This window comes from Apus apus, chromosome 3 (assembly GCF_020740795.1).
Source record: "Apus apus isolate bApuApu2 chromosome 3, bApuApu2.pri.cur, whole genome shotgun sequence".
NCBI lineage: Eukaryota > Metazoa > Chordata > Aves > Apodiformes > Apodidae > Apus > Apus apus.
In genome coordinates, this window is record NC_067284.1 from 113371838 (window position 1) to 113397966 (window position 26129).

Genomic DNA, 26129 nt, shown 5'->3' on the forward strand with positions numbered 1-26129 from the left:
GGGAAGGGCGGGCTTTTCACCTTCGTATTATTAATAATCCCTCTTTATTTATAGCGAGAAGGAAGGAAGCTCGGCGGGAGCGACGCCGCGGCCGCAGAGGAAATCTGGGAATGGGCTGGGAAGGGAAGCGGGGCTCTTTTTTATTTTGTATTTAGGGGGGGGTTTCTCTAGGGGAACGGGGGTGCAGGTAGAGCGGGGGCAGGAAGCGGGGGGGGAAACAGGGGGGCGGGCCGGGGCTGGGGAGCCGAGGGGAGGGGAGGGGAGGCGGAGCCGGGCCGGGGGGGGGGGTGGCCGTAAGGTGAAGGTTGTTGCAAAGCGGGTTCATTTTAAAAGCCAGAGTTCAACTCCTCGCCGCCGCAGAGCGCTGCTGGGAGGCTGGGACGGCGGCTGGAGGAGGGGGAAAAAAAAGAAAAAAGGGGGAAGAAAGAAAAAAAAAAAAAAAAAAAGAAGAGAATAATAATTTAAAAGAATATATAAATAGAAAAAAGGGGGGGGGAAAAAAAAATCCTCAGCTACTTCCAAGAGTCCTGAGAGGAGCGAGCGCGGCGCGGAGGGGACCGCGGGGAGAAGGGGCAAGGCTGCGCGCTCCCGAGGCCCGAGCAGGAGGAAGAGGAGGAGGAGGAAGGATGCTGAGCGTGGCGGCCGTGTGGCTGGTGGCCCTGTGCTTCCAGGCTGCTGTCCCGGTGAGTCCCGCGGCCAGCCCGGCCCGGCGCACGTGGGCCCGGGCGGCAGGAACCGGGAGCGGGTCGGGCTGGGGCTTCGGGGTCCGCCTCCCTGCAGCCCCCCGGTTCCAGGGTAGGGCGGGAGAGCGATGCCCTTGTCCTGCCGGGAGGGTCTTCGAGAGGCTTTTTTTTTTTTTGGTGCCGGTCGCGGGCTCCGGCCCCCGCAGCCCTTAATTCAAACCAGAGCCGCGGCGGCTGCTCCCGACCTGCCGGGCGGCTCCGCCCCGGGGACCCCCCGCCGGGGCTCCCGGGAATGGGGCCGGGCTTGGGGATGTGCATGGATGGATGGGGGGGTGTGTGTTTGGGGGGTGTGTGTTTGGGGGGTGGGGAGGGATGCTGCCGGGCTCCCCCCCGGCGTGGTGCGGCCCCGGAGGGGAGCTGGGGAGAGGGGTGCGAGGGGTAAGTTTGGGCGAGCATGTGGCCCTTTGTGGCCGGGGGTGCCCTCCCCCTTGCTCCTGGGGAGGGGGGGAGCTGCTCCTGCCGTGCCCTTGGGCCGAGCCGGCCCCGCAGGGGGCAAGGGAGCTCGGGAGGGAGCTGGGCGGCTTTGTGCCCGCAGTGCAGGAATCCCTCGGTTCCCATCCCGGCCCCCCCGGTGCCCGTGGCTGGGAACCAGCCCCGCTTCCCGCGCCCACCCCCGCCTCGCCGCTCCCTGCCCTGCCTCCCTCCCTCCCTCCCTCCCTCCTCTTCCTCCTCCCCGCCCTCGTTTCATTCCCTGCCCTCTTGGAGGGAGCTGCAGCCGCGATCCATGAGCCGCGCGCTTTCTCCCAGTCTCCGGTGTTGTGTTTGTTTTCGGGAGCGGCTCCTCGGGGCCGTGGCAAAATAAAAAAAAAAACAAACCACCAAACTCCGCCGGGGCGGTGGGGAAGCTCTGCTTCCCGGCGGCAGCACCGGCAGATGTCACCCACGAACGGGGGGTGGCTCTGCCGCTGCTCCCCGCGCTGCCTTCCCACGGAAACCTGGCGCCGCCGCCTCGTCCCAGGGCTTTGCTCGGTGCTCCGGGTCCGTGCCGGGAGCTGCCGCATCCCCTGAACCTCCGTGTGGGGTGGGTAGGGGGTCCTTTGTGGCCACCACCACCACCACCCCCGGAGGGGGCAGAAAGTCTCAGCCCTTTCCTGCTTTGGTGAGGAGCACCCGCTCCCCGCCGGCGTGTGCCAAGCCCGGGAAGCACGTGGCTGCTGGGGGCTTCTCCTGGGGGTGAGTTAGGGGGGAAGTGGAATGTGAGGCTTTGTGTTAGCAGGCCGGGATCATCAGTCTTAAAACCTGTCCTTTCTGGAAGGGGGGGTGGTTGGTTGGGAGCTTGCCTGGAGACGAGCTGCGGCAGCAGCGGGTGAAGGAGTGGCGGAACAAAGTGCAGGGCAGGATCTCAGCTGCTCCAGATGCCTCCAGTTTCACCCAGCCATTCCGCCTGGGAGCTCTACCCCTCGGTCTGGGCACGTACCCCCTTCTAGCTCACCTGGTAGGAAGTCGTTTTGGGGGGTGAAAAATGCCAAGCGTGTGAGCAGCCCCAGTCGGCTCCGCCGTGGGGAGAGGGCTCTGCTCTTAGCTTCCCAGTAAGCATTCTGCTGAAATAAGTGGGGAAACCGCAGTTAATTCGCAGCCTCAGCAGTGCGTTTGGATGAAATTCCCCTCTCGATGAATGTTTCTTCCTGGAAATTAGAAGGGCATGAAGTAAAGGCTTGTCTGGAGCTTCCCCTGTGTGCAAGAGACACATGGGCCTCGCATGACGCTTAAGGTCGAGGGGTTTCCTGGGTGAACATGAGGAGCAGAAGTCCTTGGGGCTCTCCAGGGTGACTCAGTGCTGATGCTGTTTCCCTTCTGGTGATCATGTGGCCTTTTCCCATGTCGAAATGTCAGTGGCAGGGACCAAGCTGCCTTTCCCACCCATCTGGAATATTTTGCATCAAATGGCAGAAGACCTCTTTTGTGTTGGGCACAGGCAGAGCAGAGTGAGCTTACACAGTCCTCTGTGCATGCCAGATGACAGTGCTGTGGGCACAGGCATGGCTGGGTTGAGTTCTTGGTGGTCTGATTATTGGAAAGCATGCCACTGCTGCTGGCACATCACTTGACCCTTGGCTCTTGCTGCATGACTTGACTTGTCTGTGCATGTTGGAGTCAGTCCAGAGAAGGGCCATAAAGATGGTCCAAGGGCTGGAGCAGCTCTGCTCTGGAGACAGGTTGGGAGAGTTGGGGTGTTCAGCCTGGAGAAGAGAAGGCTCCAGGGAGACCTTAGAGCACCTTCCAGTGCCTGAAGGGGCTCCAGGAAAGCTGGGGAGGGGCTTTGTGCAAGGGCTTGTGGTGAGAGGACAAAGGAGAGTGGATTAAAACTGGAAGAGGGGAGATGTAGATGAGACATTAGGAAGAAATTCTTCATTGTGAGGGTGGAGAGACACTGGAGGGGGCTGCCATGAGAAGTTGTGGATGTCAGGGCAGGTTGGATGGGGCTCTGAGCAACCTGCCCTAGTGGGAGGTGTCCCTGCCCTTGGCAGGGGGCTAGTAACTAGGTGATCTTTAATGTCCCTTCCAACCCAAACCATTCAGTGGTGGTTCTGTGATCTTGTTGTAGAAGTACTAAGCAGCAACTAGAAAGTGGCCAAACAATAGGTGTTTTCTTTCTGAGTACTCTTACCCACAGGAATGGCTGGGGAGGTTCCTATTCTTCAAAGTAGCAATTTATTGCTCAAAACACCTGGTGTGAGAGCAGTTGCCCTTTGTTATGATGGGGGCATTGATTTCCTTGAAATAAGAAGGCTGATGCATCCTAATGGTGGATTAACTTGCTTATTCTCTCAAATTGAAACTTCTACATGGTATAACCCTGCTGTGAAGCCAACTGAGCCAAGGGGCATAGGCTCCTGCAGGGGGGCAGTGGACAATCCAGCCTGGATCATGAGGGAATACAGGAGTTTCATTGTTTCACCTGGTGTAGGTGCATGCTGGCAGTTAGCACAAGCTTAGAAGAGCAGGCAGAACCTTTTTTCCAAGGGTGATGTCACTCCTATCTGAATGTAAGCTAATTAGAATAAATTAGGTAGTCCAGCTTGCTTATTAAACATGTAGGGAGTGGATAAGGAGGAAACACTTTCTTCTATAGTACCTGCAGAGCAGCGTCACATCATTTATCAAGCACCATAAACAGGGCTTCTCCATCTGAACACTCACTTGCTGGTTTCTCCCTCCCACTAAAATGGTGGCTCTGGGATCTGGTCAGCTCCAATTAGAGCAGAGTCAAATAAGCTGTGATGTGTATCGTGTCAGGCTGCTCTGGTGCAGGGTGGCAGCCTTTTGTTCCAGGTTTCTCTCCGTTTCAAGTGGCTAGAAGAGCTAACATTTTTAATGGCAGAGCTCTGAAACTTCTGGAAACCAAACAACCCTCTCTTAACAGCCTGAGACAAGTTGCAGCAAGTGCAGGAAACCTGTAAGCCTTCTAAAATTAAGCTAGTGCACTAACCTGAAATGTAGGCTGCTGTTTTAGCTGCAAATTGGTCCATTTTAAGTATGTGTTTTGCCTAGATGTCTCCAGGTGGCCTGTACAGTAGCACTTTGCCCCAACCTTGTTTGAAGCGGCCCTTGTGTCCAAGAATCGTGCTGATAATGCCTCTGAGAGGGTCGTTCCACACTTGTTTGTGTCATCTTGCATCTGAGGAGCTGGGATTTTAGTAGGGCCTGCTACAGGGAAGAGGGAGCTTCTTGGAAGAGAGAAGATTGAACCCCTTTCCTGAGGAGATGCTGCCAATGATAAAATTGCAGGGCTTCAGCGTTGCAGCGTTAGTATTTTTGTCTTAGATGTCTCCTGCCTTGATTAACTTGGAGCTGTTAATGTAGCACTCCAGGACAGCTGGAGATGGATGCATGTATGGTACTTCAAATGACACGAGTCCCTCAGGACAGTGTTCAGCTGATGTTAAGGCACCTAAATGGAGGTGCTTGTGTGTGCAAGGTGCCTAAGCTGTCATTATAGTCTTGGTGATGTAATCAGTGAAGCCAACAGGAGTCATTATCTGACTGGCCCCTGCACGTACTTCAAAGTGAGTTGCCTTGTCAGGGCTTTGTTGACTAGATCTCATTTGGGAGAGCATAAACACCTTTGCTGTCTTTATCTAAAAGCAATTTAGCTCAAAGTGATGGTCTTTTTTTACTTTTATGGTTGTTCTCTCCATAAACAAACAGACTGGACTGGTGCTGTGCCAGGAGAAGGAGCAAAGCAGTGGGAAACATCAGCTTTCAGCTAGAGTGACAGCTTTCTCCTGGTCTAGTGCAGCTGGATCAGAGCCTCCAAACAATACCAATAGTCTTGTTCTGTTAAGGGCAGTGGAAGAAGTTACAGAGTATAACTGGGTCCTGTGTCAGAGTTCTGAAGTGAGGAATATGAGTAGAAACATAAGTGGATGTATTTTGGCAGAGGGATTCTGAGCTGTTGGGGAGGCATCAGAGCATTTTGGCATGTAAAGGCACTGTTTATTTGTGGATTAGAAGTGTGGAACCTCTGCTGCTCCCTAGACTTTAATACAGACACTGAACTTGCAAAGTGGAAGTTGTTTGGACCAACAGCGTGAGAACTTGCAGTGTTTCTTACAGGTTCGCTTCTCTTCTGAGCTGAGAAGATCCACTAAAATGCAAAGAGCATGTGGTGTCTCCTTAGGAATTCTGAGTGTCAGTTTTGTTCACGGGTCTCTTAAGTTAGAGTTGACTAGCATACTTCATTTGAACTATTGCTCTGCTGCTGGTGTACCACAGACATGAGCTTTATCTGGCCTGGCTAGAAACCTGGGATAGCACACTTTCTTCTGTGGCGATGCTGGTGGAAGAGTTACTGCACTGTGAAGCTTTACCTCAAGGTGAGATAACATTTGGACCTCCTACAAGCAACTCTTGTGGAGCAACATCTGCTAATGTGGTGGTTTCCCAACCTCTCAGTTTCTCAAGCAGTGCTTGGCTGCAGTCGGCCTTCTGGGTCTGGTGGAACCGGCACGGGTCCAGCAGAGTCTGTTAGCTTGGGCTCCTTGCCATGCTTCACTGTCATCTTTGAATCTCACCACTGAGACCAGTCTCACCAGTGAGGCTTGCTTTGCTGGATGGGAACCAGTGTGTTAGTGGGATTGGGATGGAGTTGGTAGTAGAACTTCCCGTTGAGTCACTGGAGTTGCAGTTACAACTGAGTCATGGCAGTGTTGTAAGTCATGGCGTCCCCTGCTAGGCTTCCTGTTTGAAACCCCTTTGGGTATTGATCAGCTGAAGAGCTCTTCTTGCTCCACTTTGCTGCTGTGCTTGCCTGGCAGAACTATCTTCTCCATAGCCCTTCTTTTTGCAGTATGGTTCTCTTCAATGGCCACTCATTTTGCCTCTCAATGTTCAGGGCTTTTCCAGTAACTGAAAAGCCTTCAGGATTGCTATTGCAGAATGACTCCTGATTAATCAAAGGCACTGATGAAAGACAAGGAACTGCCTGCCAACCAGCTTAAAATACTCATGGGTATCATCCCTTTCGTGGATGCTCTGTGCTCTTGCCATACTCCACCCTGTAACTGTTCTGCACTGCCTGTCCAATAAATAATGTCTTGTGGGCCAGTGGAGGAAACAAAGGCTGACAGTCTTGATTTTTGGGCTGTAGGCAGTCCCAGGCACACACTCCTGTCAACCAGCCTTCTGCAAGGCACAGCAAGTTCACACGACGACTTCTCTGAGTTCCCTGGGTCCACCACAGGAGCCGTGGCTGGAGACCAGGGCTTGCTCTTTGTCTGCCTGCACCACGTGATGAGGAGCTCGTTGCCTCTTCAATGGAAGGAAACGTGAACTCCATTCCAGTTGGAAGGGGAGTGTGCTGAATGCTTTCTGGGCAGCACTGCCGACCATGAACTGTCCTGTGCTGTACACAGGAAGGCTGTTCTAATTAGTTCCTAATGCTGGTGGCAGTACACATCCTGGTCAGAGCCAGTCAGCAGCTCCAGACTAGCCCCTTGCATCTAGGGATTAATAGACGAGCAGGCTGTATATTGAAGCCAGAGGTGGGCAGGGGGGAGAGTGGAGCCAGTCTACCATCTGGAGAGCAAGCCATGATTATAACATAATGATTTCCAGATGAGAGCTCTTGTCAAGCTCCACGTCCTAGCAGCAGTACTGCTGCGGCTGTTGCTGGTAGGGAGCTTTGCTGTGTTCCGTGGGGACCAGAGCTGGCAGCTACAGTGCTGTAGGAAGAGACTATCTGGCTCTTCCCTGTCCCAAAACAGGACCCTATTGCTGCCTTATTTTATGCTTTGAGACCAGTAAAGTGGAGAAATACAAGTATAGGTAGGTATATATTTTTATGGAGAGAGATCTATCCCTGTCATGTGCTGTTTGTTGACCAGCTCACAGCAGGATTTGGAGGCTGCCTGGCCTGACCCCAGGTTGGTGATCTGGTAGATTTCATGCCTATTCTGCACAGCCCCAGGAACTTGGAGCAGCCTGTCTTACCTACCAAAACCTCAGTCTTGGGTTAGAGCATCCCTGTAGAAGACAGAGTCTGTTATCTCATTGACCAGCTACCAGGTATCTTCCTTAGGGACAGAGCCCTGGCTTTCTCTGGTCAAGAAGTGGAAGGGTAAGAGGAGTAAAAGCTCAAACTAGAGGAATCACAAAGCTTGCTTGAATTCATATCAAACACAAATGATAATATATGCGATATTTTTCACTCCCCTGCTGTGCTCTCTGCTTATGAAACAATAATAGAGACTCTGGCACCACCAGATTTGATGGCCAGATGAGATTTGTCCACCTCACTGGCTCTAACAGGGTGTAAGTGGCACCCACATGCAGCAGAGAAGTGATAGAGAGGCTTGCACCGAAACTTGCCCAACAGCCTGCAGCTAGACAGCTTTGACTTCTAAATCTTTCTGTCCTAACGGAGGAATCATCTAGATCCCGAACTGCTTTCCCATCAGTGAACAAAGCAGCTAACAAAAGAGGCTGACTCTGGCATGTCTGGGCAGTGGCAGAGGAGTGCTCTGCTATCGTGTGCTTGCATCGACTGACTCACGGCCTCCCAGAGGAAAGCTGCTGCTGGCCTCCTCCTCCAGCAGCCTCAGCTCTGCTGCAGCCTGTTTGACTTGCAGAAAGTTCCTCAGCCTGCCTCTGTAGTCCCACCGAGCTGAGGAAATGGCAGCGAGCTTCTTGCTGCAGAAGCTGCGAGATGTGATTAGGAATAATTAGAAGTTGTTACTGCAGTAGCTGAGAAGTGCTAAGTGCTCTGGATGCCCCCACCTCCCTAGCATGCAGCCAAAAGGCATCGAAAAGAACCACCCAACCTCCTTCCAGTGATTCTAGCAAGTAAAACGGGCTGGCTGCTTGCTGTCCTGTGGCCAACTTAAATGCCAGAGTCCCAATCATATAGGATATCTTACTTTCTGACCTATCCTTGAACACTCCCCCACCACCAGATTGCCTGCTGGGGAAACCTTCCCATGCGTTGTTTGGGGGCACACCAGTTGTTGGCAGCACTCAGAACTGTGCCAGAGATCATTCTAGTAACTTGATGGTATAGATAGTGTTCTGGCGCCTGGGGATGTTCCCTGGTGTTCTTTAATTCACTAGTATGGATGTAGCCAGTGGGTCTCTGGCAGCAGGCCCAGGATATTATGAAATGGTGAAAATGGCAGTATCTAGTCAAAGAAAGTGAAAGTTCCTAATAGGAGATCACAACTCCCTCCTGGAAAACTGATCCTTTTTGGATGCTTCGGAGGGATGAACAACTACAGTTGTGTGAGGAATCCTGTAATAAACCAGCTGAGGTTTGCAAGGTGGATACTACAAGCTGGAACAGCAGAGCACTCAGTGTCGTGGTGCTGGTACATGGCTGAGGTTCAGCCTGTGCAGTGGGCATATAGACAGTGTTTTGGTTGGAAGAGACCTTTGAGAGACCTTGAGTGAGTGGTGTTTGAACAGTGTCTTGACAAGTTTGATCTGTGGTTGTGTAGCATCTGGCTATCCCAATGGCAGTCGTTGCCAGAAACCTGTCTGGACTAAGGGAGGTGTTCTCCTAGGAGTAACTTGGTACTAAAGCAATTCACCTGGCCTTGCAACTGTTAGACTTTTAATACCTGATAGTCCATCAGAGGTGGCACTAGTGATGTCTCTTGTCTCTTTACAGCATAAATGGGTAAAATGCAGGGATGTCTAAATTACAACTTAAGTCTTACAGTGGCCCTGTGAGTAAGGAGAGCATCTAGATTCCACAAACGTGGTAGCATCTCCCCCTAAAGTCTGACCTCCTCAATTAATTTGGTAACTGCTCTTCAGAGGCCATGGGGAAGAGAGGTGAACAAGCTGTATACCCAAAAATGAAGGCATGAGGTAGCTGAAGCTTGCTACAGGGAGACTGGGATAATAGCTTGGATCACAAGGAAGCTCTCTGATGTATCATCCTTTGTAACAGTCCCTTGTTCAGGGCTCCTCTGTATGGATGTGGCACTAAATGATGCAACCAAGTGACTCTAGCTCGGAGTCAATTAGTTCAGTCCCCTCAGTGTTTGATGAAGAAACACCGAAAGTTAACTTTTGAAATGAGTAGAACTGTAGGTGACTGGAGCACAGTTGCAGCAGCAGGTTTTTTTAAGACTGTTTCTGTTGGGAGGACTTGATTTGATGCCTCAGCTTTGATATGATACCTCAACACCCTCATGACTCAGCTTGGAATGACACCAACCAGCTTCCATAATCTCATGGAGATGTTGCATAACTTAACTGTAAATGGGGCAGCAGTAAACAGCTGCTGTCAGAACTTTGTCTCACATGCAGGATTGCCAGCACTTCTGTAGAGCTGAGCAGAGACCATAAGTGGCCTAGGAAGAGGCCCTCTGAGCTTGGTCTCTGTTTTATATGGCTAGGTCACTTGCTGTATGGTCCAGTGGTTATGAGCATGCCTATTTCTCAGAGGGAGCTCATGCAATCTGACCTGTGTTCTAATTTAGAATAGTTCAGTGAAATGTGGTCCAGCCTGTGCCATCTGGCTTGCTGCTGCTTATACCAAGGAGACTGGTGGTACTCAAAACACTTCCATGCTGCTTTTTTTTTGTTTTTTTTTTTGGCACTTGCACTCAGGAGCTGCCAAGATTATGTGGAAGGAAGGGGTGATGCTGCAAGTTCTTCTTCAAGAAGACTCCTGGGATGGGGAAACAGGGTTTTCCTGATCTGAGATGTGGCTCCTGCTTCTGGTGGAGATGTTTCAATCATTCTGTGCATGGCTTAGTCATGCTGGTGTAACTGCATCTGTTTGGCAGGAAAGACTTCTGCATTACAAACACTCTAGGATTAGTCAACACTTTTAAGATCCTGTGGATAAAACAGACCTGATAGCATGCCTCATAATGTAGGGAGAGACTTGATTTCTTCACATCCATGCAGGTTTACTTCAGACTGGAAATGGTGAGGCATAGGAGCACATGCAAAAAGGACACGTAACCGTGTGTGTTAGTCTGAGACCTGCTAAGGTTTTGGATCAAGAACAAAGTGTAAAGCTGCTTGCGTAGTCCATGTGAGTCCAGCAACATGATTGAGACTCGCAGGTTCCTGGTGGCTGACTGGTGTGAGTCCTGCTGTGCAGGAGCAGAGTTTCTCAGAGCTGGTCAGAGCTCAGCTCTAGGGAGTGTGGCCGAATCGGAAGGAGCTGCTGAACACCACGGTTGGCTCACTCTGCTGCCCAAGTCTAACTTGCCTTCCCCTTGGAAACAGCCTCGGTCTTCTGCAGCAGGCTGACAGAGAGCAGCACCACGGGGTCAGGCTGTGGGGTGTGACTGGTCCTGCATGTGTGAGGTGGAGACTGGGACAGTTTCTGTTCAAGCCAGGCAGCTCTTTCTGGATGCTTCCAGTTCCCTGGTCAATCAGCCCTTCCATAGGTGTGCCTGAAGAGGGTTGGTGGTGGTGCTGTGACTAAGGAGCTGGGTATGAGACTTATAATGAAATACAGCATTCAGACGTAACATGTCTGGGATGTGTGCGTGGAAAAATACAGATTGTTAGCAAAAAAAACACCACGTTCCACAAGTATTGGGAGACTTCATCCTGTTTCATTCTGGAGAAAATGTGGAGTTTACAGATGTGATTCAAGAAGGTTTTGGATTGTCCAGTCTCAGGCTGGTTGTCACGGTATGAAGGACTTGATGTTATGTCCCTGCAGGATAAGCAAGGAGCAGGTCAGCTGGGAAGCTGAGGCAGAGTTGGGTAACAGCAGCCTTACAGCTGGCGGGTGTTTCTGTCACTGAGGTGTCAGCAAATAGGAAGGAACTTTTTGTTATCTTCTGCATAGACAGTTGCTCTAGGATGTATCCAGCTGGTACAGGATATATCCTCTTATAAAACCTGAAATCTGGGTGGTTCCACTGTAACTTTATGTACCTGAGCATAATACCCTGCCAGTTTTTTATTGTCATAAGGCTAGTAATTTGTAGGTTTAAGTAGTCTCACGAAGCTCAGCAACTAACCTGCTTTCATGGAGACCTTCAGTACTCCAAAGGCTGTGAGTTCATCTTTCTGCTGAGGTTGAAGTAATTTCCTAGCTGCTGGGAACCAGAAGTACTGCCTGCAAACCCTTAGTTTGATGGTACACGAGGGATTTTAATCTGAAACTTGGATTTCGCTGACTTGGTTGTAGCACTGCAAGCAGTTTGCTCAAATTAGAAACATACATATGTATGTATCACTAGTACAGTGAAAATGCTTCTGTGATCTGTCGGGAAGATCTTGTCACTTTGTCTCCTGGCTCCTTGGCAGGTCTTGCAGCACTAGATCGTTGCTGGAGTTCAAGGAGGAGAAAAGGGAAACTCCCAGGATTGAGATAAGGACCTAGGTCTTCTCCTAGCCATGTGCCTGGGTACAAAAGGCTGTTGCACTTGCTCTTGTCTGATAATAATTCCTGGAGGCAGGAAGTATTCCTGGCTGCACGTTGGCTTCCGTTCCTTAGGTGAAGCAGAATGGCTTCTTCCTCCCCAGAACACTGTGTAGCAAGGTGATGGTCACCTTCTGACTTCTGGGAACATTGTGCAGCTGTAGTGTTGCTTGTGGTAGCTTGCTGATCACACACAAGCTGGCAGGAAGCTCCTTTGAAATGGGTAGTAGTTCCACCAGCCAAGTGGAATGGCTTTTGTCTCCAGAAGATGGGCTACCCCAGGACCAGAGGCACACTCGTGTTTTCCTGGTGCTGCTGAGAGGCTTTGGTGATTCCCAGCATGCCACCAGCCTCATGTGAAGATCTGAGATGCCACAGATCATGTCGTGCTTTCCTACAGACACGTCCCTGATATCTGAGCTGGGACTTCCTGAGCTGAGTGGCTGAAGATGAGAAGAAGCAAGTTGTGCTTCTGTGGGACCACAGCCCTTAACTGCCTCTCTGGTGTCCTGACGTTGATGTGCTGCAGGCTCGTGCTCGGTTCTGCAGGGATGGGCTCAGCAGGAGGAGGGTTGATCTCTCGGCATCCTGGCCCGTGGCCTGCAGCTGCATCGTGACTACTTTGAGCTCACAGGCCTGCTGGAAGTGGACAGTCTCCAGTGGGACAAAGGGAGACACTAGCTGCTTTGCAGCTCTTCCCTCAAACCCAGTCTTGGAGTACATTCAGGGCTGTGACAGTAACTGGTCCCCTTTACTGGGAGATGGGTTGCTTCTTAACTTTGTGGGGAGAGGAGACTGGCCTCTCCAACCCACCCGTGCTGCCAAGGAGCAGTCAGGTCCAAAGCCCACGTTGCCACTTGCCAGGAAGCCGTGGTGGTTCTGCAGTGAGTTTCACCCCAGTGACCGTCCTCAGTGCTCATCCTTTAGGACAGGGTGGGTGAGTGTCAGGAGATGGGGCAAAGACAGGAATTTGCACCCAGATGCAAGCCAGACTGTTTGTTCATGGCAACAGAGGTCAAGGCGTGGATGGGAGGACTGGCTAAGGATAGGGGCTGCTTTTGTTGGAACTGCTGTCGAAGACACGGGGTCAGCATGTTTGGATGTGCTGGAGGGCAACACTACAAAGTCCAGTCTCCTTTTAAGTAGCTGTAACTGCTGATGACTTGCCTGAGGAGAGTTGCTCAACCTTCACCTGCCTGAGCCCCACAGCAGGGGCTGTGTGTGTACTGTGGTCATCTTACCTGGTGTGAACTAGCCATGTCAGATATGTAGTAGCCAGGGGGCATGTGGCTGTGCTCCTGCAGGTCAAGGAAGAGGCAGCAGAGACCTCAGATGCTGTCACTTTCAATTCCTTCTTCCATCAGGAGAGTAATCTTTATTTTTCTTCTAGTTACTAGTATGCATGGGGGGTGGATTTTGAGCTATTAGAGTCCTTTTCTGGATGGGTTTCTCCTTCATGAAGATGTTCTGACCTGCTGCATACTCCCCTCTTTTGACCTTACTTTGCCAGGGTTTGTGGGACAGGCTTTGGCTGCAACCAAGCCATTCCCTGGCTGTGCTTTTCTGAACAAGCAGATAAGCTGGCTGTTGCTGTAAGATTGCATCTTCTCTGCTGGTTTTGCTACACTAGAAAGTAAGAAGTGCTGGTGACTTTTAAGTCAGAGGGTTTTCAGACAAGTTAGGTTTGCCTGGTCTCAGCTTAGGCAGCTCACTCTAGTTTCTCAAGCCAGCTGAAATGCATTGAAATTAATTCCCCAAGGATGAGCTGGAGCTGTTAGCTGTGTAGCCTCACGAAGCTGCACCTCCTTTGCACAGCTCTCTGAGGGTATACATTGACTGTGGCTTTCTTGTGCTATCTGAAGAAACAAATGCCTCAACTCTCAAGTATGTTAAAGAGCTGCAGGGAAGGCTCTTTAAAGAAAAGCAGTTACAGCATAAAGCTGAACTGGCTGCTTCTCGTGAGATTACCCGCAGGGAAAAGAGCTGTCTCATTAGACTGCACCTTCAAAACACAGGCTGCCTTGAACGTGGGAGACAAAAGGTACCCCCCTTTTGGCCATATTGTGACAACCTGTACCTGCCCCTGATACAGAGCTGAGTGCTTGCTGTGTGCCATGTCTGTGAATGGCTTGACCTGTCGGTGAGATTCAGTCGTTGGCCTGGGCTGTGTGGCTTGGCTGGAAGGAGCAGGTTGGCATGGTACATCCTTGTTGGATATGTCCTCCAGGTGAAAAGGCGGGAGTAGACTGTAACTCACTTGTCTTTATTGCTGGAGGACTCACCAGGCTTCTAGTGGAGCTGGCTGAGAGAGAACTGGAAGGCAGCTTAGCTCTTCTGCATCAGAGCTGGCGGGGTGCTCCGTGCCCTCCTGGCAAAGCGCACGAGTGGTGTGTTTCCCCTCATGTTGTGTATGTTGCATGGCCACAGGCTTTCCCAGCTGTGGTGTCCATAAACCTGTTGGACTCCCACTACCCCTGGCTTTGCTCAGCCTCCTCTGCTGAAGGACGTGCTGTCTGCTCCGCGTCCAGTGCCAAACCGCAGTCACACTGGACCTTCTGTAAAGTTCAGGTGGCTCAAGACAAAAGCAGTTCTGCTGCTCTTCTGAATCAGGCATCTGTCCAGCCTTGGTTACTGTGTTGAGGAGATCGGGGAGGACTTAAAGGCACTGTTGGCAGACTTAGGAGCAAACCAACTTATGCAGAACTCTTCCTACAACCCCTCTCCTTGCTCCTTTTTGTGCAAACCTCTGCAGCCCTTTGAGTCAGCCCCTGATTTGCAGGTTGCCCACAGTCTGAGGCTGGTGATGCCCATCTCCATAGTGCCCGGCCACGGCGGGGTGTTTCTCTGCCCCAGGGCAGGTGTGAATGTGTGTCAGCAGCCCCAGAACCCAGGCTGTGATCCTCTTATTAATTGCTTAAGCAGCCCTGGCTGCCGCGCTCTGCCCTGTGCCAATGCAAACACTTGTGCGTTCATGCAGGACTGGGGAACTGGTCCTACTGGAAAATTCTTTGCATGATGTTTTCTCCTCTTCTTTTTTTTTTTTTTTAACCAGACTAGTTCCCTGATCTGGTTCACTATGAGACTGCAGGAACAGCTATGCAGGGGATGGTCCAGGAAGCATGAAGTGACACGCTCTCGTGGGAGGTGGTAGTTTAAAGGGCCCAGCTGCAGAATGTGAAACCCAACCTGATGGTGACAAGCTGGTTCATTTTCACTCTTGGCATGTTGATTGCTGTGTTTCAGCCCTACTTAATTAAAAAAGCTGCCCTGTCACAGTAAGGGGAAAGTGTAATGCTGGTTGGGCAAGAGGGTGTTACTTATCAGGTGAGCTCTAGAAGCACTGGGCCTGTAGCTGCTGAGAAGATGGAGGAGCTGGATGCTTTTCTTCCATGGCTTCTGCATCTCGTTCAAAGGATCAGAGCGTGCTGCTGCAGCTGTGGCCACACAACTAGGCAGAAAAGGAAGATCAAAGCCTCGTGGACGGTGGGCAGAGTTTACAGTCTGGTCTGCCCATAGCGGAATAGATCCTAAAAGCTCTCGTCCTGTTTTGAGTGGGTGTTGGAAGGTGTTTCACTGCTTGGAGAGTCGAGTGCCTGTGTGATGATCAGGTGGCTCATGCTTCAAACAGAAGCAGCTGCTGTTGCAGCTGGAACCTCTCCCTCAAAGGTAGTCCCCTTCACAAGTCACCAGCCAGCAACAGGAGACCAGTAAGAACTCAATAACCGAGATTTTTCATATTTCTTTGTGCTAATAATCTGATACTGAAGCAGCCAGATGTACTGGTTTACCTACGTCTCACTGCTGAAGTGGTGCTGGTCTTGCTGAGCAAAAGAACATCTTTACTTTCCATTTGCTTCCCTCTGGAGGGAGCACCCTGTGAGCCACTATCCAGCCTTACTGGAGTTGACATCAATTGATGGCTGGAAGGGTAGGGATGCTGAAGCAGCTGGAAAAGCTTACTGAGGGAGGGGGGAAGTGACACCGTCTGAAACAGGGAGGGCAGATGGGTGTAATGCTTTGGAGCAGCTTTGATTGGAACAGTAGCCAGGGGTAAAAGTGCTGCCTGTCCAGCACTAGGGTCAGTATCTAGGCTGCCCAGTCCATGGGCTGTTCGTGGGATGGTTTGGAACTGTCTTTCTGCTCTTTGGCCTGTGCTGTTCATCTCTTTGGCTCTTCTGGAAGAGAACTACTTCATTAACCTGCGGGGTCACCAGGCAGCACTGATGCTTATCTTGAGCAGTGGAGTGAGAGGAGAAACAACTGGAAGAGCATTTAGCGGAGATGGTGCCACGTTGTTGCTGACTTAGATGTAGCAGACTTGCTGTGTAAAAGCATCAGTTTTTTCAGCTACTGCAGAATTTATGGTTGTTAAAACTGAAGGTGTGTGTGGTCAGCTTAATGCTGGCAGTCTGTGCCTGCAGAAAGGGCATGTGTGAGGATGCTGTTGGCTTGTTTTGTTTTATACTTAGCCATTTAAGCTGCCTGCAGACCATGGACGTCTGGGATTGGAGTTAATCGTGTGGGCCATTAAGTGCAGAATATCAAGGTTTAACAAAGTTAAAATTGCTTTCAGCAGGTGGTTTTGTCTTCCCACACACTGATATCAATATTTTGAGGTTAGAAGCTCTTCAGGCTGCTCTGTCTCGGAAGCCGTTCCTGTTAGCAGGACTAGCTCTGCTCTTCAATGTATAGAAAAAGGTGAAAGAAACTCTATTTGAGTATTTTAGAGCTGTTCAAATACTTGTGCAAGTCTTCTTCTAGATGCTCCAGTGCCATATTTGGTAGCCAAACCAGAGAGCAAATGCTTGTCTTGTTCTTATATGTCTCTGTTAAACAAGAGCAAACCATCTGGTTTTGCTTCCACTAAAGTTGGAATCTTGCAGGCTTCTGCAGGGAGGTGTTTGAGGAGGGAGAGCTCCTTACAGCTCATTCCTTTTCAGCAGAATAAGGAAGATTTATTGGGAGAAACAAATGTGCAAATTTAACAGCGTTATTCAGATAATGGAGGATTTCAAGTGTTTTTGACACTGCTGTAATAGGCTGATCACTAACCAGGATTAATAAGGGTGGGATACAAATCTTTAATCTAGTTTAGGGCTTGTAGCAGCTTGTGGCAAAGCTGCTGGTTTTGCTTACCTCAAAAAGCAATTTGAAAAAAGCTGCTTCCTTTTACATACACCATGGCTTCAAGTTAAAGAAATATTGCTCCCACCTTGGGCAGGGTGAGATCAACTAATAAACCACAAATCTCCCCTTCATTGTGAAAGAGTATTTTAGATTTGTGCTGAAGCAGGAGGAAACTCTGTGGCAGCTGATAGGATAAGCACAGAAAGATTCATGTATGGAGACTGTGACCAGGATGAAGACTGAAGAATAGTTAGAAACAATGCTTTTAATAATAATAATAATAGTACTAATAAAAAAAAAGTCTGGAGTATGTCAGACTTCTGGAGCCAATAATATTGCTAATGAGTTGTGAAAGCCTGGCCCATGCTTGATTAAATTGAAGATGCCACTAAGCAGCTCTCTGGTTGTCCCAGAAGAACTGAATAACTATTGTTCTGCAACAATACAGTGCTCAGCAAGAGCAGAGGCTGACAGTCTCCCCAGGGTGTCCCCTTAACAGGCTGCTTTGATACTTGTGGAAGGGAGTCTTCCACTGGTTAATGGGAACTGGGTAATACATGACAAAAAATGTTGATAAAAATTTTACTCCTCACAGGCAACAGAATTCAGGGACACCAAATCAAAAGGGCTAGGTAAGTTCTAGTCAGTGGTCTGAACTGCTAAAAAACAAATTAAAAAAAAAAGAAAAGAAAGAAGACAGTGTTAAATGGTAAAAAAGCAACATGTTGTAGGTGCAGTATAAGAATTGCAAGTTTTTTTGCTAGGAGACATGAGACACCTTGAGAGATCCTTCACAGGATCCACTGCCTGAACTTAGATGTATTCAGCCTCTCTGGCATCCATTCCAGTGTGAATGGTCCACAGATAGTCTCAGTGGACTGAAAACTAAAGTGGATGATGATGGAAGTAATAATTCCTCAAAGCATGCCCACGTTAGCTGATTATGTCTAACAGTCTGATAAGAAAGTTTTGAGATAAAGTAATGCAAAGCTGTTGGTGGAGCAGTCTTGCTTTAAGCTGAAATTTATTTTCAGGTCTGTCCTGTGATAGCACAACCTGGTGATTCAGTGCCCCTAATCCTCCTGACTAATCAAAACCTTTCTCAATAAATGGCAATAAAAGGCCATGGAAAAGCCTTGACCATGAGGTGGGTGTTTGTCTGAACACCACGGTCTGTCTTCCTGAGGCAAACCCACGTTAGTTCAATCCCTTCTGATGCTGTCTAGAGTCAGTGTTTTGTGTTAACCTTGCTGTGTCTGAAATCCTTCAGGTCATTGTAGCAGCACAACCTTTCTGCAGAGCTGGTACCTTGTGGTGCCACAAGGAAGGGTTGCTGCCCTCCGTGCCTACTGAAGCTGTAGACTATGGAGTGAGAAGTGTAGTCTTGATATAACTGTGCAGTTACATAAATTAGGCAGATGTCCCTTAATGCTCATGAAATGTCATAAAGGTACGTAGTTTTGTGGATATTCTGGCATGGTATCCACATGTGCATAGTCCTGTACTGTTCCTTGAGTATTTGGGGCAAAGAAAGGCCTGAAACTGCCTGGTCAGAGGGAGATGCTGCAGCTCCCTTTGGGTCAACTGTGTAGAAGGAACATCTAGTGCAGCTTCACTAGCTTCTTATATAAAGCTGTGGAAAGGAGACTTTATTAATCCTAAATCATGTTTTCTGTTATTTTCTTGAAGTACAGTAGCCAACCTCAGGGGACAGGAGCTGGTCTGAGTTGCTTTCATGTTTACAAGGCAGCAGCTGAGCAGCTGTACACTGGAATGTCAGGGGTCCACACTGGTTTATACTGGACTGGACTGGGCTTTCCTTCTTTGTGGAGGACCTAGTGATTCCTACTAAGATAGAGAAATCCAGCTAAGATTCAAACATGGCTGTGACCAAGGCTGTGGAGAAGCAGAACATGTAGCAGCCTGGGAAGAGGCTAAAAGCTCAGATGTGAGGCTGGCTCAACACACCAGAAAGGAGGCATGTCCTGCCTGAAAAGGCCACATCAGTTAACACCACAGGAGGAAGGGGTGCAGGCTCAGTAGTCAAGATCAAGAGTTGCTGTTTCATTTCCTTGACAGTCTGTGATCCTTTCAGGAGTGTGGCTGTGGTCCACGGACCATCAAATCTGTCCAGCTGTTCTTGGAAATCCTGTATGAGCTACCCCTGAAGATTCAGATCTGGGGGGAAGTTAGTCAGGATCCCAGATAAAGGGGTGTGGTGTAGTGCCTTAAACTGCGTTGGCAGTCCCTTTCTTCAATAAAAAGCTGGAGAGATGGCTTTCTAACTGCTTCAAGGTCTAATCTTCCCACAGGGAGTAGGATGCACCCCTTCTTTTGATATGCATCCCCCTTTTGCACTCAAAGGGTTATGCTTGTCACTGCTAGTGCAAGCAAGGAGGGGGGAAAGTGGTCCCCAACCTCCCCATCAACCCACATGGTGCAATTCCTGAAGTCTGACTTCATTTCTGAACATACTGGAAAGGATGCTCAAGGGAGCAGAGTTTGGGAAGCCTGGCAGTTCTTCTTTCCATGTTCTTTCTGCGCCAACATTCATACTCTTAAAAGTTGAAATGTGGTGAGATCAGCTTGTGTGGCTGTTGACACAAGAAGGAGAACATAGAGGGAGCACTTATCTGACCTGCTTTCCATGGCTGAGTGCAGAAGCACAGTGCAAACAAGCAGGGACAAATCTAAAAATCCAAATTACCTCATGACATGCAGCTTACCAGAAGACTGAAAGGCAGTTTCTTCTTAAAAATTACTAGAAATGTGTGTGCAGAAGCTTGAGGAAAAGTGGTTTGTTTTGGTTTTCCAGTAGAGAAGAAACACACTAAAAAATGTAACGTCTATAGGAGGTTTTTTTGTTCTTACTTTTTTGATACTTAAAATCATTTAACTGCAGTGATTCCCTAGAAGGGGCAAGATCTTGGGCCTGATTAGGTTGGTAGCTGCTCTCACACTACTTTGTCTTCAGGGAGGTGAATTTAATGAGCTAGTTAACCACCTTGGAGACTAGCTGTTCTGTGGAAATGTGGGGAAGAGCAAACTGGATAAACCTGATACCTTGAAAGGATGAAGAGGAGACAGGGCCAATAAATACAGCTGGGTAGGTAATAAAGTGACAATGAGAGCTCAGTTGCTTTGTTTGACAGATCATGCTAGTGCTAGTAACTCCTTCCTAGGATGAACATGAGTGTTACAGTCATTTTTAAGTGACACTGTGTTAATGCAAGCTAGAGAAATACAGTGGGCCTGGGGGCAAAGCTGGCAAGAATGTGTTTTCTTTTTACATAATAAATGTCGTTTCACCCTTTGCTGTAAAACCATGACCATGGGTGGTGTGATGCAGTATCTTCTAAACTTGCAGGTGGGGCAGTGCTAGAAAATAGGCTGATGAGAACATCTTGAGGATGGGATAGAAGTCAAAGTTCTGGAAATAGGGGACTGTAGTTGGATGAGGAAAGGTAAATTTCAGAAGTGACTTAGAGGGCTTTGGTTTGAATCTGAGAAGGGAGAATGACTGCTTAGGTACAGGAGCCCTGCAGGAATAAACCTGGGGCTAGTCGTGAGCTGAGAGTCAAGCTTGTTGGTACTGATAGGTACAGTAAGTGTGTACAGCAGAGGCAAACAAGATGCAAGGAGTCCTAACTCTGCTTTATTTAGTGTTGTCTTCTTTGGATAACTTCAACAGCTTTGAATGTTGTGTGTAATGAGAAACAGGTGCAGTAGAACAGGGGTTTGGCCTCTTGTTTCAACAACTGAGCTTCTGTGCTGGGTCATGTACTCCTGAAAGCATAAATGGAGAAAGTTCAGGGCTCTGTTCTCCTACGTGGAAGGCTGAGTGCCCACACTTATAAAAAAGGAATCTCATTCTAATTTCAGGTAGATGCTGTAGTTTCAGATCCACGAGCAGTGCTGGAAAGGCTCAAAAAGGCAGAGAAGCCAAAGTACTTTGTCTCCTCTCTCTTTCTGCTCCTTAGTAAAGCAGTAATTCACAGATGAATGGTTGGTAGATAGTGAAGACCTGAGCAGTCAGAACCTGCTGCAGAATGGTGATGTTGTATGTAAGGACTGGGCATTGGCTGCTACCAGGATGTGGCTCTGAAAGAATTCCTTGCTTTTTTCCTTCCCAAAGCAAGTGCAGCCCACAAGCAATGCAGAGAAGGGAGACAGCAAGACTGACCTTTCCAACACTGAGCAGACTAACAAGAGCTACTCTTGGGGACAGGGACTGGAATGAAGAAAGATAAGAAAATGCAGTCTGAGCAAAGAAAGTTTGTGTAACCTTCAGGAGCCTTTAGAGAACTCAGCACAAGCAACATGAAAACTTTGAAGTAATCTCATCACTAACACACCTTTTCCCCTTCTCTTTAAAGCAAACTACAAATCTGAACCTTCCTCCTGAAGATCTGGATTCATCTGGTGATGACGATGATGCGTTCTCAGGTTCAGGTGCAGGTGAGTTACTGGCACTTTTTCTGTTAGTGCTTGATCCTTCAGGTGGCAATTGAGACCATCCAAGCTAAGAAGGGGGGGAGGGAGCAATCACAGGCCCCTGCCCCAGAACATGAGAGTTTGGAACAGGGAAAGAGCCTAATCTGTTCATCTTCTATTTCTTCAGATACTAACAGTTAGCAGAAAATTGGTTGTAGGAGACTTTGAAGGGAGCAGAAGCAGGAATACTCCACACCACTGCTAATATGAAATACTGCATGCAGAATGTTATGAGACTGGAATGATTCTTTATTCATGGGGAGCAGAGACTGTAAGAAGGGCCTTTGTCCTCTCCTGAGCTGGTAGGAGATACCATTCGAGCGTGTGTAAACCTCAGCCTGCCAGCATACATCAAATGTAAATGTTACCTGTCATCAGATATGCAAGTTCCCATGGGCCATAACTTTTAAAAAGTGGAATAAAGGGGGTTTGGGTTATGGGGGAAAAAGCTCATTGTACTAAACAGCGTGAGAGAGACCTTTGGCATTCAGTGCTGAAGCTGAGGAGATGCTTCTGAGGAAAGGGCAAGCTATTGAAAGCTAAAGCAAGGTGGTGTTCCTCTTCCTTCCAGCTACGTGTTTGTAGTTTGGATTAAATTATGTAGGAAAAAGATCCTGAAATCAGTGCCAAATGTGCCAGTGACTAAAAGTGTTGGAATATATGGGTGACTGGTCTGAATCACATAAAAAGATACTTATGGGAAAAGAGGCAGAAAAAGGCATCCTGACCAAGCCATGTACTGAAAGCAGACATCCCCCTTGTTGACCTCTCCACAAACAGACCAGCACTTGTGCCTTTGGGAGAAGCAGATGATTAGCAAAGTATTGCTGGGTAGCACGTAGATCTGTCCCTTCCTTACCAGACTGGACAGGATTAGGAATGACAACAATAAAAAATGGTTGTTATGCAAATGGTCCATGCAGGTTACCCATCCTACTTCAGCAGCATCCTGGAGATACTATTAATAGGTCTGTAAACAGGCCAAGGATAATATTTTGTGTTTTGCAGGTCCCCTGACTGACCAGTCTCACACCTGGAGAACCCCAGGAGAACCAACTAATGCCACGTTACTGGCAACACCAGTGGATCTCAACGAGCAGCCATTTCCTGGGATTGAGAGCCAGACTGAAAAGGAAGTAATAACTCCTTCTGCAACTAGTCATGTAGTGACAGAGGAGCCAGTCGTAGCTGTCAAGGACGAAGTAGCCATCCTGGGCTTACCTGACGAGAAACCGACAGATGACGTGGCTACAACAACCGCGAGAAGCTCAACTACTCACTTTCCGTCGGTGGTTCACGTAACGCTTTCAGAAGCCTCAGGCACAGTCCATGAGCTCGAACCTCAAATCCCTAGCTCTGACGTGCCAGACACTGGAGATCTGCCTGAGCCCCACTCGACCACCCCTCAGGAGGGAGACATCCCTGCCACCCCCACCACGACAGCTCCCAAGGACGTTGTTCCTACTCATGAGGAGGTTTCTGAAGATGGCTCTGGGGACCCGGTGAGGACTAACAGCTTTGACACCCTTTCCAGGGAGAGGGCTTTAGTAGTATGTAGCAAGTTGGTTTTGCAGCCAAGGGTGGTAATTTGTCAAAAAACCAACGTTTGGTTTAATAAAATGGTGGAGGGTTTTAGACGAGGAAAAAAGCTGTGGGAAGTCTCTAGTAACAGACATGATGAGAAACATGAATAACCTGCTTTGTATGTCCCAACAGGGAGACTTCATCTTGACTAAAGATGAGGATTTGGTCCCCACCCAGAGCTCAGAAGTGCTGGCTGACTCTGGGAGGAATGCCAAAGCAGCAGGAGCCTCAGGAATCATGGACAGAAAAGAAGTTCTTGGAGGTACCTGATATTCTGGATTTCTAGTTGGTAGAAGTGAACTCTCGTAGGAGTCTTCCAGGCAGCAGAAGCTGCAGGTCTGCAAGTGCATCTCTGACTGTGAAAGCCAATCTTTTATATTACAGCTCTGAAATTAGGGTGGTGATTCATGGTCCTGTGTTGCCAAATCCTTAGCAGGGGCAAATATTAATCTGCTAATAGCAGAGCAGCCACTGGTACTTATCTGGAATTTTATGCTTAAACATATTGTTCCTGTCTAAAATTAAAGCTGCTCTCACAGTGCCTGGGTCAAATTACTAGAGTTGGACGATGGAGCCTTGTGTGCTTTGCAGCTTGGCCTGGTGGGACACCTCTGCCTCTAGTTTTACCTCGTGCAGGTGACCAGGCTCTTGGTGAGGTGACTGGTTTGGGAGGGGGCAAGAGGACACATTCATTTCTGGGAGTCATGAAGTCAGGGCCTGTGCTGTAAAGGAACAATTTGGAACTTCTGTTCAGACCAGCATTACCTGGTGTGGTATCTGGAGTAACCTGTGGCTTTTTTCTCCCTTTCTAGGTGTTATTGCTGGAGGACTGGTAGGCTTGGTGTTTGCAGTGTTTCTAGTTGCATTTATGCTGTACAGAATGAAGAAAAAAGACGAAGGCAGCTATTCACTGGATGAGCCCAAACAGTCTAATGGAGGATACCAAAAACCACACAAACAAGAGGAATTCTATGCATAAACACTGACTTTCAGGACACTTCTTATTCCATCTTTCTTAGACTCTTCTCTCCCTGCACGTGGACCTCCTAATGTGCTTTGCGTTAAACTTAAGCCATATGATCATTGGGTTATATGTGCCCTTACCACTTTGCCATTGGAAATTTTATAACTACAAAGTAGATCTGGATTCATTCAACATTCCCTGCTTTCTTGCACAACTTTTATTTTATTGTGTTTTCAAACAGAAGTGGGACTTGCAAGTTCCTAAACTCACTTTGGTTTATCTAAAGACTGCTGGGGCAGGCGGTGGGGAGAAGACAAGGGAGCACTGTATGTATAAACCTCTTTATTTAGGGAAAGGGCTAGCAAGAATAAACCATTAGCAGTGCTCCAATTCTGTATAGCAGGGATCTTTCCTATTTAACTCCTAGATGTATTTGAAGTGTAACAAATGGCTGTGCTGGTCAGACGTTTGGTACACCGCAATCCTCCAGCTCTTTCTAACTACCCTATTTGGAGCACTTAATGCCTATGAAATACCAAGCTGAGTATGATTTCTAGTTGAAATGAGGTGTGAGGGCCAGGGTAAGCAAATGACTCTGTCACGTGGTTTGAAATAACTTATGTTTTGGAAACATTATCCCATATTCAGAACCAGCTCCTAAGCCGTTGGTGCATACACGTATAAAACAAACCCCAAGGACCCCAAAACTGATGGGCCTGTCCCACCACCCACTTGTTCCTCCTAGGCTTAGGCAATAAATAGGTTTGTATTTTTTTTTTTTCTAAGCAGTCTCATCTCAGACATCCCCCTCTTCTTAGGTGCCAAATCTAGGCTGGGCTGCAAATACTCTTTATTACCCAGGTGCCTGACTGAGGGCAGGTGGTGGCACCTACCTCTCTGTGCACACCTTGCAGTGGTTGTCCTGGAATGTGGTCTGCTGTCTGTGCCACCCCACCCTGGGGTGGAAGGTAGAAAGCAGCCTGTCATGACTTTGCAGCTAGGGAGCAGAGAGGTGTAGCACCTGAAACGAGCCTGATGCAGGCAAAGTGTAGATGGCCTTAAATATGGACAGCAGTTGGTGTGCTTGACTCTCTCAACTCCGGGATGGCTCTGCAGAAGCTGTTCCTGCACTTTGGAGAGAAGCAACTCCAGGGATGTCAGACTAGTAAGGGCTGAAAAGCACCTCCTGAGAGAAGTCTGGGTCCCTGGAGCTGTTGGTGGTCAGCGTGCTGTATAGATGTGAGGCACTGAGGCCTCACTGAGGGTCTGGAGGATCTCAAACCGGGTGAGAAGGAAAAGGGTGGTGTTCTGCACAAGCCTTACTTCTGCTCTGCCTTTGGTCAGCTTCTGGTGAGGTCGGTTCCTCACCCCTCAGTGCAGAAGGTATGGAGTGTTTATAACTGATGTAAATATTTGTACTTTTGGGCCAGAGGGAACGATTGGAGGACATTGCAACAGTTGGTACAAATGTTGCCTACTCCCAGTAGAACTTAAACCTGTGTCATTTAAATGAAGTATCAAACACTCCTGAGCTGCTATGCAGCTCAAATCGGTGCCTTCTCTGCAAATCCAAGAAAAAGAAACACAACAAAAACCAACAAAAGCCACTTACTGATTCCAAACTCTTCTTGATGCACAAGGAAAACTTGTGCATACATGTAGCTGGCTGTTTTTAAGTAAAGCTGCAAAGTCCATTATGTCTTTGTTTTTTAAACTGAATGAATTTTTATAGGTTAATGCAACGACCAGATGGTGTTAATTTCAGCTGTAATTCTTTGCTTTGTATAGGAATGTAGAAATGTTTGATAGGTTTATCTATGACAAGGTTCTTTTAAAGCACAGGAAGATAAAAGTGGTGAACTTCAGTTGTACCTCACAACCTTGCTAGGGGGAAAGGAAAGAAACAAAACTGTATATTTTGGTAGTCTAAACTGACAGTTTGTGAAACAAACATGACATTCTGTGTTATTTAAGTGGTACAAATGAAATACGAGCTCTAACAGAAGATGCAACATTTGGTTCTCTCTATGCCATGTCAAGGTATACTGCAATAAATGGCATTTTGGCAAGAACATGTCTGAGCTGTGAATGTTGCTGTACCTAATGCTTCGTGAAGTAGGTGTGGTTTTTAAGGCTGCTCAGGTCTTCAAGGAAGTTGGGTTCCAAGTACGAAATGTTAATGATTGGTGCTGAACATGGAGGTTCAGCTGAGAATTTGAGGGGTGTAGCCTGTGCTTCCCTCTTAGCCTGCCCTGGATGTCTGGGTTGTGGGGAGCTGCTCTGCTGGGAGGCAGTGGTGTGGGTTAGGAATGGGCTGTAGTGGAAGGAAAGACATGAAGGAAACCACTTTAGTTAGAGCCCTGTAGCATTTCAAGCCAGT

The 26129-nt window shown here is 48.5% G+C and overlaps 1 protein-coding gene across 1 annotated transcript; it reads left to right on the top strand.

Moving 5' to 3' along the window:
- Positions 1-350: 350 nt before the first annotated feature.
- On the top strand, positions 351-25821 carry SDC1 (syndecan 1). The gene is made up of 5 exons (XM_051615393.1): positions 351-683; positions 21084-21165; positions 22210-22703; positions 22918-23047; positions 23598-25821. Exons 1-5 carry the CDS (start codon positions 627-629, stop codon positions 23762-23764), a joined length of 930 nt encoding a protein of 309 aa, XP_051471353.1. The 5' UTR covers positions 351-626; the 3' UTR covers positions 23765-25821.
- Positions 25822-26129: the final 308 nt, after the last annotated feature.

Bases quoted from the DNA above. Each gene is read 5' to 3' on its own strand.
- SDC1 (XM_051615393.1), top strand. From the start codon at position 627: ATGCTGAGCGTGGCGGCCGTGTGGCTGGTGGCCCTGTGCTTCCAGGCT. The intron at 21,166-22,209 runs GTGAGTTACTGG...TGTGTTTTGCAG, and splicing joins GTTCTCAGGTTCAGGTGCAG to GTCCCCTGACTGACCAGTCT. The intron at 23,048-23,597 runs GTACCTGATATT...CTCCCTTTCTAG, and splicing joins CAGAAAAGAAGTTCTTGGAG to GTGTTATTGCTGGAGGACTG.